This window comes from Cantharellus anzutake, assembly GCF_015039405.1.
Source record: "Cantharellus anzutake strain C23 chromosome Unknown EI90scaffold_279, whole genome shotgun sequence".
In the NCBI taxonomy this organism is placed as follows: domain Eukaryota; kingdom Fungi; phylum Basidiomycota; class Agaricomycetes; order Cantharellales; family Hydnaceae; genus Cantharellus; species Cantharellus anzutake.
In genome coordinates this window covers 50638-64182 of record NW_024067229.1, presented here as the reverse complement: position 1 = coordinate 64182, position 13545 = coordinate 50638, and the positions used below count along the sequence as shown (strand labels likewise).

The following is a 13545-nucleotide window of genomic DNA, read 5'->3' as shown; positions in this document are numbered from 1 at the left end:
CTCTATTTATTTGTGCCGAGAATGTATAAGATTGTATATAAACCCTCGGGGTAGCTGTAAAAGGCAGATTAGCCTTTACTTCTACCCCGTCAATATACAGCCAAATCAAGCGTATACTTAGACGGATTACTGAGGCCTGAGGCGAACGGGGGAACGGAACATTACCGTCCCCAAACTAGTAAGACAACCTTTCATCCTCCCAGAATTTAAGATCAAACTTTTCAATGTTAGTCGTCATAATGAGAGAGTTAGTAGAAGGGAAAGATCAACGCTGAACTTTCAGACTAAGAGGCCATGGAACGTGGCATTTTATACCTGGTGAACTCGGAAGTGCCGTCGACAGTGCCGACATACAACAAATCATGGGATGCGCTGTGGTCATGTAACGGATGAAGCAGCCATGCTTCACATGAGCTACAAAACTATTGAGTGGCACACGTGAAACAGGGTAAAAATACCTTCAACGCTGGAAGAGACCCCAGCAGAAGACGGGCAGTAGGCAGTTGCCATATAGGTCATGTGTGCTAAAACAGCGGTGTATTCTAATTCTAATTTGACCCTGATTTTGCTCCCGATTTGGATCATCACGAGACCCACCCGTGACGTTTAGCAAATTTTGATCGGCCGTTTTTTTTGTCTCTTGCTGTAACTTAAGAGTGTAGGTATCGACTGACGAGGGACGCCCTTTACGTTGGGAACTTGACGAGCGCGCTAGTTTCCGCTTCGCACGCTGACCCATTCGCAGAGAAAATAAAAATATGAAACAAAAAGGAAGGCAAATCGCATGTTGTCTTCCTGTGGAGCGACGGGAGCCCAAGCGATAGACATATTATTAATAAACCAACTAGAAAACGGTCCTTCTGCGTGAAGTCAGTTGATCAATACGGGGCCACCGCGGGCCTGCAGTCCTCAGAGCTTCGCAGGTGATGAATGGGTTCGTCCGCGGTCTGTCCATTGCTTGTTGGATCGTATCGAGTATCTGTGCTTGGGCTCACACCTACTGCAAGAACGGGCGCTTATTGCGTAAGGACTTTCCTAATCAGTCGGCTTCAGGGCTGTGTGCTCATACCGCCCAAAGTCACTGACACCGTGTTGAACTCTGGAATCTTGCTCGATCTTCATCACAACCTATCCGACATGAAGCGCGCTAAAGAAATCAAGGGGAAAGCCAAGGGTAAATTCAGGGAGATATTCCCGAAGAAAGACACTTCATCGCAAAGTGGTCAAGCTTCAAGGGTGCCTTCTCCCTTGCCATCGCCGTCCAGCAACACCAGAGGAGATATGGAGGAATATACCAAAGGAAACGTCAAGGGCAGAATTAAGGGGAATACCGACTCTTCGAGGGTGCCTTCTTCCACACCCTTGTCGCCGTCGTCGGCCGACCCTGGCGACGACACCAGAGTCAACCCCAAGGGAGACAATGAGCGAACTCTCAAAGGAAACCTCGAGGACGATGTTAAGGGAAATACCAAGGGTGACAGTAAAGGCGCCACATGCGTTGGTACCATTTGGAATGGTGTTAAGAGCGTGCTGCGTATTGCGCAGGCGAGTCTGGACAGCGTTCCCGTTCCCGGCCTCAAAGGGGCGATCGGTGGCTTCCTTGAAATAGTTAACCAATTAGAGGTGTGCTCTGTCATCAGCGTTAGTGGGGACATCATGTTCAAACTCTTATAGAAAGTGGGAGCGAATACCGATGCGATTCGTCAGCTCCAGAAGAACATCGAATTCTTTAAAGATTCAATATCCGAGCCTCTCAAACGCTATAGCTCTAAGGATCCTATTCCTTCCGAGGTAGCTGAGGCGATCGATACTTTATCGACGTGTGTACACATCTCTGGTTGCCTATCGGCGTCGGGCTAAACTGACCGTTTCTTTCAGCCGGCTTAATGCAGCTATTGCACCATTGCAATTGTTCCCCGACCAGAACTCTGCGTCCCTATGGGTGAATCGCGACGAAATCGAAGGGGCTGTTCGTCTGGCTGGGGAGGAGATACGTAATGCTGTGATCGCCTTTCAAGTCGGTACTCTCCTAGTATACATAAATTATGATTATGCATTTGAAGCTAATTCCGTGGACGTAGGCTTCGCAAGCAGTCCAAGGCAATTTAAGAATGGAAACTATCCTTACACAGATTGAGGTACGGCGCAGTTTGCATCAGATCTCTCAAGCTCTTAGGCTGACCAATCTGTTAGCGACTTCCTGACCATCTTAAGGTAATTTCCGTTTGTGGCCATGGAAATCATCCTTTCTGACTGTTTCCGAGTACAAAAGCGCGACGAAAATTTGGAGGCAAAGCAGCTTGAGTCCTATCTCAACAAACTTCCCCATGTTCTCGGCGCTGGCTATGACACCAACCGCCCCGGTGCCCCATCTAACTGTTTCCCTGGAACACGGGCCCAAATTCTTGATCATATCAAGCGGTGGCTGAACCGACCGGTTAGCGATACAGGGAAACCAGTATTCTGGATTAATGGCCTAGCAGGGATCGGCAAGTCGACTATCGCGCGCACCATTGCGGAGTACGCCGAGGAGCACGGCCTTCTCGGTTCTAGCTTCTTCTTTGTCCGTCAGCATGCCGAATTGTCCAATGCGAAGTTCTTCCTTGGGACAATCGTGCGAAACTTTGCTAAGAAACTTCCTGCATTCGGTGCGGCCGTCACGGAGGCAATGAAGAAGGATGAGAATCTTCCCTATGCTTCACTTTCCACCCAATGCTCCTCACTCCTCTTTGCACCCCTGCGAGGCCTCAGCCTTTCTGAGCCTCTTGTCCTCGTAATTGACGCCCTGGATGAGTGTAAGCGAGATGGTGTGGATGGAGTGAAAGAATTACTCGGCTGCCTTGTTCCTGGCTGCGCTGACATCCCTGGTCTCCGCATACTCATGACAAGCAGGCCAGAATCCCACCTCATTGGGGATCTGAACCGAGCGGTGAATGTGGACAAGATTGTGATTCATGAAGTTGATAAGGATATTGTTTCGCAGGACATCGAGTCATATCTTCAGCATGAACTCAAATCCATTTGTGAACGGTTCAGAGATGCTGTTCAGGAACCATGGCCAACAACTGTTATGGTTTTGGCCCTTGCAGGCAGAGCTGGCCGCCTCTTCATCTGGGCTGTTACTGCCATCAAATTCATAGGTGATGATGATGTTCAGCATCCAATGTATCAACTGGACACCCTCTTGAAAGATGGCTTTGACAGAGCTGATGTGGGTCCTTATGCTGAACTTGACAGGTTGTATGAAACGGTTTTGTCTGCTTGCATTGCTAAAATTCCACCTGATATCCGGGACCAGTTCTACCATATTCTACATACCATTGTTCTGCTCAACAATCCGTTACCCCTAAAAGCACTTGGCACTTTCGCAATGGTTTCTAATCCCACATCAATGCTCACCCGCATCCAATCCATCATACCGCTTCCTCCACAGCCAGAGGGCAGAGTTGAGGTCTACCATCCTTCCTTCCCTGATTTTATCCTACAACGGTGCAAGGACTCTCAGCTCAAAGTTGATGTGATGAAGCATGAGAGGTGGATGGCTTTCCGCTGCCTGAACCTTCTCATTGCTGGGCTTGTTCCTGCTGTAGATGAAATTGTGCCACGTTACTCACTCAATGTGGGTGTGAAGGATCTAGGTGTGAAGCTCACTTCACTGGTGGGGGAAGAAGTGCAATATGCATGCCGCTTTTGGACCTTCCATCTAGGAAAGCTTCAGGTTGTGAATGATGAAGTTAGAGAGGCACTGGAGAAGTTCACTGGTCTAGGGAGGAGTGGTGGGAAGGGCCTTTTGCTACGGTGGATTGGGGTGATGGGAATGATTGGTTGTGTGGGTGATGCTGCCAGAGATTTACGCCACATTCTTCCCTGGATGGTTTGTTATCATACTCTTTGCCTGATCATAATACTAATTTAAATTAGAGGGCTATGACACACCTGGCACACATTGCCACTGTATTGCATGAAGCCTTCCGGATGATTTTGACCAATGCACAAACCATTGAAGCTAGTTCAGCACACATCAGCCAGTCTGTCTTGCCAACCCTTCCCACCAACAGCCAGCTGTTAGAGGGTTTTCAACAAGTCCCTAGTCCAAGTGTAGCTGTTCATGTTGGGCATAGGGTAGAATGGCCTTCCCATCTTGCCACTCTTATTGGTCACACTAGGCCAGTGGGTTCTGTGGCCTTCTCCCTAGATGGATCCCTCCTGGCATCAGCATCAGATGATTGTACCATCAGGCTGTGGGACCCTCACAGTGGGAGCCACCTCAAGACACTTGAGGGCCATTCTGATTTGGTGAGATCTGTGGCCTTCTCCCCAGATGGATTGCTCCTGGCATCAGCATCAGATGATTGTACCATCAGGCTGTGGGACCCTCACAGTGGGAGCCACCTCAAGACACTTGAGGGCCATTCTCATTGGGTGACATCTGTGGCCTTCTCCCCAGATGGATTGCTCCTGGCATCAGCATCGGATGATTGTACCATCAGGCTGTGGGACCCTCACAGTGGGAGCCACCTCAAGACACTTGAGGGCCATTCTGATTGGGTGAGATCTGTGGCCTTCTCCCCAGATGGATTGCTCCTGGCATCAGCATCAGATGATTGTACCATCAGGCTGTGGGACCCTCACAGTGGGAGCCACCTCAAGACACTTGAGGGCCATTCTGATTGGGTGAGATCTGTGGCCTTCTCCCCAGATGGATTGCTCCTGGCATCAGCATCAGTTGATCGTACCATCAGGCTGTGGGACCCTCACAGTGGGAGCCACCTCAAGACACTTGAGGGCCATTCTGATTCAGTGAGATCTGTAGCCTTCTCCCCAGATGGATTGCTCCTGGCATCAGCATCAGATGATCGTACCATCAGGCTGTGGGACCCTCACAGTGGGAGCCACCTCAAGACACTTGAGGGCCATTCTCATTGGGTGGGATCTGTGGCCTTCTCCCCAGATGGATTTCTCCTGGCATCAGCATCAGATGATCGTACCATCAGGCTGTGGGACCCTCACAGTGGGAGCCACCTCAAGACACTTGAGGGCCATTCTGATTTGGTGACATCTGTGGCCTTCTCCCCAGATGGATTGCTCCTGGCATCAGCATCAGTTGATCATACCATCAGGCTGTGGGACCCTCACAGTGGGAGCCACCTCAAGACACTTGAGGGCCATTCTCATTGGGTGAGATCTGTGGCCTTCTCCCCAGATGGATTGCTCCTGGCATCAGCATCAGTTGATCATACCATCAGGCTGTGGGACCCTCACAGTGGGAGCCACCTCAAGACACTTGAGGGCCATTCTGGTTTGGTGACATCTGTGGCCTTCTCCCCAGATGGATTGCTCCTGGAATCAGCATCAGTTGATCATACCATCAAGCTGTGGGACCCTCACAGTGGGAGCCACCTCAAGACACTGGGCCATTCTTGTGGGGATTCTGGCCTGGGCCCTTTTGTGCTCCAAAATGGGGTTTCAAAGTCTGCTGTAGTTGTTAAGGATGGACAATGGCTTTGTGTTGATTCATTATATATTTTCTCTCTACCTCCTAATTATCAACCATCTACCTGGGCTTCACTGGGATCTTTGGTGGCTTTTGGATCTAAAACTGGTCAAGTCTTCAGTGTTGATATTTCATCTGATCTTGATAAGCTTGGCTGCATGTAATCTGACATGTGTTTGTTTTGTTGTTCTAACTTGGAAACCTAGCATGCAGTGGCCTTCATGTGTGGGTATTTCAGAATAATGATCTGTGCTGTAATCAGGCTACTGGGGGGAACAAGACAAAAAAGGAGTGTCAGGAAACACATGTTAGTCTGCTTTTGGAGGTGGGAGGTGTCAGATGCTGGAAGCAGGCAGTTGTCAGGGCACACCTTCTGGGTGGCAGCATTGTTGATGTAGCAACTTGATGTGGCACAGTGACAAGGATGGGCCACTAGTGTCAGGGCAATAGCCCCGAACCCCGAGTCATATGTAAATTAGATACATATAGTCACATGGGTAAGCGGGAACCTCCAGGTAACTGCTTACACACCACCATAAAATACACACTCTTGTATCACTTATGGCCTTGTGTGCTGAGCTATCCAAAGACCTCACACTTTTTTAAGTGTATGAGGTGTGTTTTACAACACAACCCACAACAACTACATAATCTTAACATCTGACTCGGAAGCGCCTATGGCACCTAAACATGCCCGCAAGGGCAAAGTCGCATCTGCAGCGACACTAAAAAGAAACGAGCAGTTTATTAAGAAACCACAATCTCCCATGATGGGAGATTCAAAACAAAAGCTGTCATCAGACGACGACGAGGATCAACATGATCCGGCATTAGCAACCACCTCAGGGCTGGTCCCTGAAGGTTTTAGAAACTTGTGTGGAGTAAGTGTGGGGCCAAATACCCCCAGAACTCCATGACATACCAATCTAACCCAAGCTGGGGAAGATCCCTCACCTCCTCACGAGGTAATCAACTTGTGCAAAAAACGCGTAAGCGCCGAACGATCAGCCCAAAAAGCTGATTGGATAGAGTCACAGGAAACTCCAGGGCCCCACTATCCCCTGGAGTCCCCCCTCACGTCCCCAAGTCAAGCCCCAAAGGCAGACAAAGGGAAACAAAGGGAAGAGCCCCCGCATCAGCTATCCGAAAAACTACTGGACTTGTTCCTGGTTCTGTCTGAATGGAGGATGGAAAGTGAAGACCAACTTCTTCTCAGGCTAAAAGCCCAAGAAGGCACGAAGATACGCCCTGAGAGCAGGATCTCCCAGAGCGCGGAAGCTCCAAAAGAACTTCCACTGTTTACACTCCCACACACCATGCCAGACAAGGCAAGGTCGCCAACCTCGGAGGAGGTCTCCGAGATAATGAAGAGGAGGCGAACTGAAATGAGGGAGTTCGCTGAGGAAGCCTTACATAAAAGTAAGGAAAAACCAGTGAACAGACCCCTCTATGAAAGGGAAGCACCCTCTGCAATGGCCTCGCCTAAACAAAGCGAGCATTGAGTGTTCACTCCAAGAACCCATTCTGGAACCCCCAGAAGCGGAAATGTCAACTGGGGAGAGTCTCTGCTCGCCCAACCAAACTTCCTCCTGGAAAACCAGGAATCACGCATAATAAACACGATAAACTCGATCCAAAAAAAGATCGAGGAAACAAACCATAATAGTACGGCTTGTCTAGAGATAACTCTAGAAAGAATGGCCAATGCAATCGATGTGTTGACTGAAAAAATCAGTGAACAGACAAACTTGCTGAAGGAAATAAATTTCTCACAAAAGAGTGAGGAAACAAATAAACACCCCTGGACCACGGTCCAGGACATAAATAGAACATGTGAAAAATTCACGAAAAGAACCACCAGTGAAAGCACACTGGAATATCATCAGCGACTCGACAGAGACGCTAAGGAGATCCTTCTCCCAAGGATAGGAGAAGACAATGCTGAAAGAAGGCATCGTTCAGAGATTAGGAGGAGATTTGGCACGTACCAAAGGTTCGGCCAAACGTCCACTTATGATGAACCTCTCAAACAGAGAGGTAACTCAATCACACCCTCTCAAAACAATGAGAGAATACAAATACAACTTCAGGCGAATTTGCCTGAAACCAAAGAAACACTGCGAGGAAGATTTCCCCCAGCAAAAACCCCCCCAAAGGAGAGATCTCCATTGGATAGCGACCCTGCAAAGGCAGGGGAGCAAGAAGAGTACCTGGAGAAATGGTACAAAAAGGCCATAAGAATGGCCGAAGTGAGAATACTCACTCCCTACCCAGAAGGAGTGAAGCCTGAAGCCCTAAAGAATGGGCTGGCATTTCCTGACAAGAAATGGTCAGGGGAGAACGACATGGAATCGTTCTGGCAGTGGTTCACAGAACTACTGGGATTCCTCGCCTCGTGAGGATGCAAAGGTCCCCAATTCAACGAAGACCACCTGGACTGCTTGATTCGTGGATTAGGGGGGCCCATGTTTGACCTCGGAATTAGACTCCGAGACGAAACTCTCGTCAGAGGAGACAAGGGCATGTTCCTCGAAGTTCTCAACATATTAATGAGAACTTTCATTAAAGCCTCTGCCGCGCTGAACGCGACAAAGAAGTACCACAACGTTGAATACAAAGCGGAAAAAGGCCTAAAACAGTTCTACCTAGAACTGTCCAAAGCAGCGTCCCAGATGGTGACGCTGCCAGACCAGGCATCCTTCAATGCCAGGTTCCTAAACTACATTCCCCTCAAATGGAAGAGGGAAATGATTGCTCATGATAGAATCAGAGCAGACTTCTCCTCAAACGAGGAGATGTTAAAAGCAATATCTTGTGTAGACGAGATAATTGACGGGCTGAAGATGTCTTCAGCCTACAAATCAGGTTACTATACCCAAACAACTACCATGGCAACCACGAGCTGCGGTAGAGCCCTCCCATCAGGAAAAAAGGCTGAAGAGCTGAAACCCAGATGGAAAGAGGATACATCCTGGTAATGATGTCCTTGTGGATAGCTTCGACGTCAACCATAGAGCTGGCCTGGAGGACTGGAGTGGCTAGACAAGTGGCTCGAAGGGAAGCCAAGAGCTGTTCTGTGGTAAAGACAGGGCGAAAATTCTGCGGATTGACCTGGGCGTAGTCCCTATCCCCTTCTTTGGGGTAGACATCCCAGCGTCTAGTCAATGCATCAGGTTTTGCACCAAGTCTTCCCGGATGGAAACGGACAACCATGTTAAACTGCGAGAGAAACTCTGACCAGTGCGCCTGCCTGTGGGTCAAGAGTTTGGTAGTGGTGAAATATTCCAAGTTCTTATGATCCATGACAACCTCAATTGGAGTGCCAGAGCCTTCAAGGTAGTGTTGCCAAGAGCGGAAGGCTTCAAAGATAGCCAGGAGCTCCTTATCATGGGTATCATAGTTGAGTTCAGGCACTGTCAGTGTTCTCAAGTGAAAAGCAACCAGGCAAATCTCATCATCCTCACAACGGATGGAGAGAATACCTGAGATTGCATAGTTGGACGCATCAGTTTCAACTATTAGCGGATGATTGGGTACCCAGTGAGTAAGGATGGGGGCGGACGTGAAGGCTTCTTTGAGACAAAGGAAGGTGGAACGACACTCATCAGAGAAAGACCAAGCCACATTTTTACGGGTGAGTCTGGTCAGCGGAAGAACTATACTGGAATAATCATGGATGAAATGGCGATAGAAGTTTGCAAATCCCAAAAAGGACTGGATGTCCTTGACCTTATGGGGCTCAGGCCAATCCTGAATGGATTGAATCTTTTTGGGAAACATGGACAAACCAGTCAGCAAAAGGATGTAGCCCAAATACTCTGTAGTGTCAGTTGAGAATTCGCACTTCTGCAGATTGGCAAATAACCCATGCTTGTGTAACCTACTCAGGACCTCCCGGAAATGATCCTCATGCTGAGTCTCATCTTCCGAATAGACCAGGATGTCATCCAAGTAGACTACCACACAAGTGTCGAGAAGATCAGCAAAGATGGTATTGACAAAGCGCTGAAAGGCTGCAGGTGCGTTGGTCAGACCAAATGGCATGACAAGCCAGTCATAGGATCCATAGCACATGTGGAACGAAGTCTTCCACTCGTCGCCCACTGCTATCCATACCAAGTGGTATGCATGGCAGAGGTTGAGCTTGGTGTAGATCTTCACATGGCTAGGAACATCTAGGAGGTCAGAGATACACGGCAGTGGATACCTATCTTTCTTTGTGATCTTGTTGAGGCCCCTGAAGTCCACACAAAGAACCATCTTTCTTGTGGATGAAGAGCACTGGCACGGTGTGGGTTGAAGACGAAGGATGGATGAAACCGGACACCAAGTGCTCGTCAAGGAATGTATGGAGAGCCTCAAGCTCAGACTGGGACAGGGAATAGGGGTGCCAAGGGGAGGATGGGAGCCTTCCTCCAACTCGATCTTCAGGTCATATTCATGGTGTGGTGTGAGAGTATTGGCTTTACTCTTACTGAAAACATCCACAAACTTGTGATAAGCCTTAGGAACAGTTGAGAGGTCAACAGGGTCGGACAAGATGGATGTTGAGCGCAACTCTGCTAATGTGGACAGATTTTCCAGGCAGAAAGTGATGGATCCATTGAGTCAGGCAGTCCAGGTGAACACAGCTGGGCTGACGATCTTGATGGTGATTGCCTGACAGACAGGTGCACACTGTGGGTTGGAGGTCAGATTCCCTTGCATTGGGACTGGGTCCACAACTACAGGAGGAGATGTCATCCATGTCCATGGAGGCCAACTCCCTTCATTTGATGTTCCAATGGAACGTTCCTTTATCTCGACTAGGCACCAGGCCCACTGACACAATTCAAGCCTAGTTAAGAAGGCTTCACCCTCAAATAATTGGGTGTCCAAATTGCCAAGCACACAGCAATTGTGACTTGGTAAGGCAAAGCCAACTTTGCTGCCCAATCACCCCTCTAGGGAGGAGCCCAACCCTTGTAGTATAGCCACTATGAGGGGATCTTCTTATGTGTTGTCTGTACAGGATGCCATGCATAATTTTCCGGAACACTGGCCTGACCCAAAGTCAGGTCAGTTACCTGATTGTTCTCATCTGGAACATCACCCAGTGACAGACGATGGTTTCATTCCCCTCCGCAATTGGTGGAGGGCGCATTTTGAAGATGTCATGGCGCCCACACCTGAGGTCTTGCCTCCTTTCCATGAAGTTAACCATAGGATCGATCTTATTGATCCCATGAAGCAGTACAATGAGCAGCATGCTACATGTCCTCAGGCTCTCAAGCAACAGCTACGAGAGAAGGCTCTTCATCACAAGCATGGTGGGTGGTGGGTTAGGCGTCCTGCTGCCATGGCATGCCTGTTGCTCTGCCTTGCAAAAAAGGATGGCTCTTGTCATGACCGACAAATCCTGGGGCTCCGTCAGCGGCGAATCAATGCCGATAGGCAAATCCGCCGACCCGAAACCCAATCTAACCAGCCCCCAATCCGATGTCTGGTCCCCTGCCCTATCAACCATGCACTGCATCCAGACCTCCACCCGCATCTGGACTTCTGCCCGCATCCGGACCTCCACCTGCATCTGTACCTCTGCCCACCTCCACACCCTCTGGACCTCTGCCACTCCTGGTTGCCCTCCACACCCTGTGGTCAGGCCAACACTCCCCTCCGACTTTGCTGGCCATCACGCTGCCCTTGTTTGTGACGGCACTGATGGACCACCCTCTGTTGCGGACTTGTCAGCACCGCGCTGATTTCCATGTCCCTTCACGGACCTGTGTCGGCACCGCACCGACCCCGCTTATTTGCGGACTTGTATCGGCGCCGCGCGCTGACCTCCGCTTTTCTCTGGCCATCTTGTCACTCGGCAGCATACCATTCATTCCTTGCCGAGTGCCTATATTGTTCATCCATTCATTCGCTTAACTTGCCAATATTGGCACTTGATCCATGTGCTGATGCACTTCTTATTACCTGTCAATATTGGCACTTGATCTGCTTTTGTTTAGTTCATTGCCTCCCATTTCCCGGGCTCTTGTCCTTCATTCAGTTTGACAATCCCCGCTTATTTCCGCGCCGGACCGCGCCGGACTGACCGGTCCTTCTGTGTTTCCCTCCTGCCTATTTATATCCTGTAAATACTTTCGGGGACCTTAGTCTGAAATCAACTAGAGTACCCCCCCCTGTCTGTTCTGAGTCTCTCCTTCTGCAAAGGGGGCTTCCCCCCCTCTGAGTCCGTGCTTGCGGAGTCCGCGCTCCTCCTACAGGTCCGCTCCGCCCGCAAGTCTTGTTTGAAGTCCGCTGTGAGTGTCAATCCATAAATACGGGATCTCCCCCAAACGTCAAGCTCAGGGCACAGCGCTCCACCTGAGTCGCTGAGGCCGCGATCCCACTCTGCTAACCTTGAACAGCGCTTCCGGACGCGCCGCACATTTCCGCCCGCATATCCGCACGCGCGCTCCAACAGACCTCTGCATCAACTCCGACCTCAACTCAGACAGAACCCAATCCATCTTCAACTCTGACAGTACTTCCGACTCCGACATTAATCCCGTCTCTGACAGCTCTCTTAGAACCATCATAGACACGAGGAATCATAATGCAAATACGATCCTCAACATCACACCGATGCCAGACATGAGATCCATAATGGACAGTCTGGCAAGGAACTCATATCGATTGAAAATCAATATGACCAACGCATATGAGCAAATACGGGTGGAACTCAACTGTGTTCCACACTGAAGGAGAGAACGAAGGAAGGTCAGTTGGGAGGTTCAAACAAGACCACCACCAAGCTGTTCCCTGGTTCTTTAGTTAGGATGGGGAAGTGTACTAGTAATATTTGTTGTAATTATAGTACCAATCCGAGTGTTTTGGCTAATTCTATTTTTATGGGTTAGTCTAAAAGTTTCTGGGAATTGACTTACAGATAAACCGAGCCCTGTGGAGCTTTTCTTTTATTGAAATTTCTTAATTTGTCTAGGTGTAATTCTGTGTAGTGTTGTTCAATTTGGAATTTAACTTGAATTAAATCTTCTACTTGGTGAAGTTTCAAAGATTCTACTCAGTTAATGGATTTAGATTGTGTCTGGAGTGTCCCTTGAGTTTGTTTTATTTTTGTCTTATTTTATTGCTTGTTTTAACAGTAGCAAAATAACTGTTTTGTGTTTACACTTTGAAATCTGGAGTGTTAACCAGCTCCCCTGTTGAAATATCTACTTAATATTTCTCTCCTTAATTGCTGCCTTTTACTACAGTGGCAATCTTAACTGTATATCGCTTTTTCGTGCTGGAGTGACAAGCAGAAATGCTTGAGAAAAATAATACTCTATTTTCTTACTTCTCTGAGGGGGGTGAAAAGTCACAGAAAGGGTCTCCCTTTTATACTCCTTGGGTTGCCTTCCTTTTTCACGCTCTACCTTGTATTTACAGGATTTATTTACAGTGTATTTTTCTCAAACTGAATAAAAAATGAAATTTTCACGCTATAGTTCTACTGTGCTCTGCTGCACTGAACTGTGGTCAGACTGTGCCTAGAATCCTTATTGTCCTTCCTCACCTAAACTATTTCAATGGTTAATTAGAACTTGACTGCGCTGCATTTGTTGCAGTTTCCTATTTCAAATTCCTCATATTTACCATTAAAATCGCTATGACTCGGTGATTCTGAATTCAAACTTCGCATTACTATGTGTATGGCTGCACTGAGACCTTCAGCTGATTTATTCCATTTTTATCCAGCAACATTTAGTTAAAATGAGACTTGAAATGGTAAATGAGTGAATTATTCAGGTTTAGAACCGAAAGAAAAAGTTGCTAGTAGTCAAGAATTACTCAAATGAATGTATTATAGCTCTCCACTTCATTAGAATATCATTCCCTAAAATTCCCACCATGGTCCATTGTAGTTTAGTGGATTTCGTGGATTTCGTTCATCCTCCCTGATTCCCCTTTGTATTATCATATCCTAATCCTCCATATGTATTGTTCATTGTTATAGTAGGTCGTCCTCAAAGATACCATATTTTTATGTATTTTATTTAGGGCTCTGGACCTCTTGA

The 13545-nt window shown here is 48.2% G+C and overlaps 1 protein-coding gene across 1 annotated transcript; it reads left to right on the top strand.

Annotated features, from left to right (window-relative positions):
- Window positions 1-1137: 1137 nt before the first annotated feature.
- EI90DRAFT_3024492 (uncharacterized protein) lies at window positions 1138-2033 on the top strand (the record flags this gene model as incomplete). The annotated part of the gene is made up of 4 exons (XM_039057898.1): window positions 1138-1623; window positions 1675-1820; window positions 1879-1969; window positions 2019-2033. The coding sequence occupies 4 exons, from the start codon at window positions 1138-1140 to the stop codon at window positions 2031-2033; spliced, it is 738 nt and encodes a 245-aa protein (XP_038907618.1).
- Between the last annotated feature and the right edge of the window lie 11512 nt (window positions 2034-13545).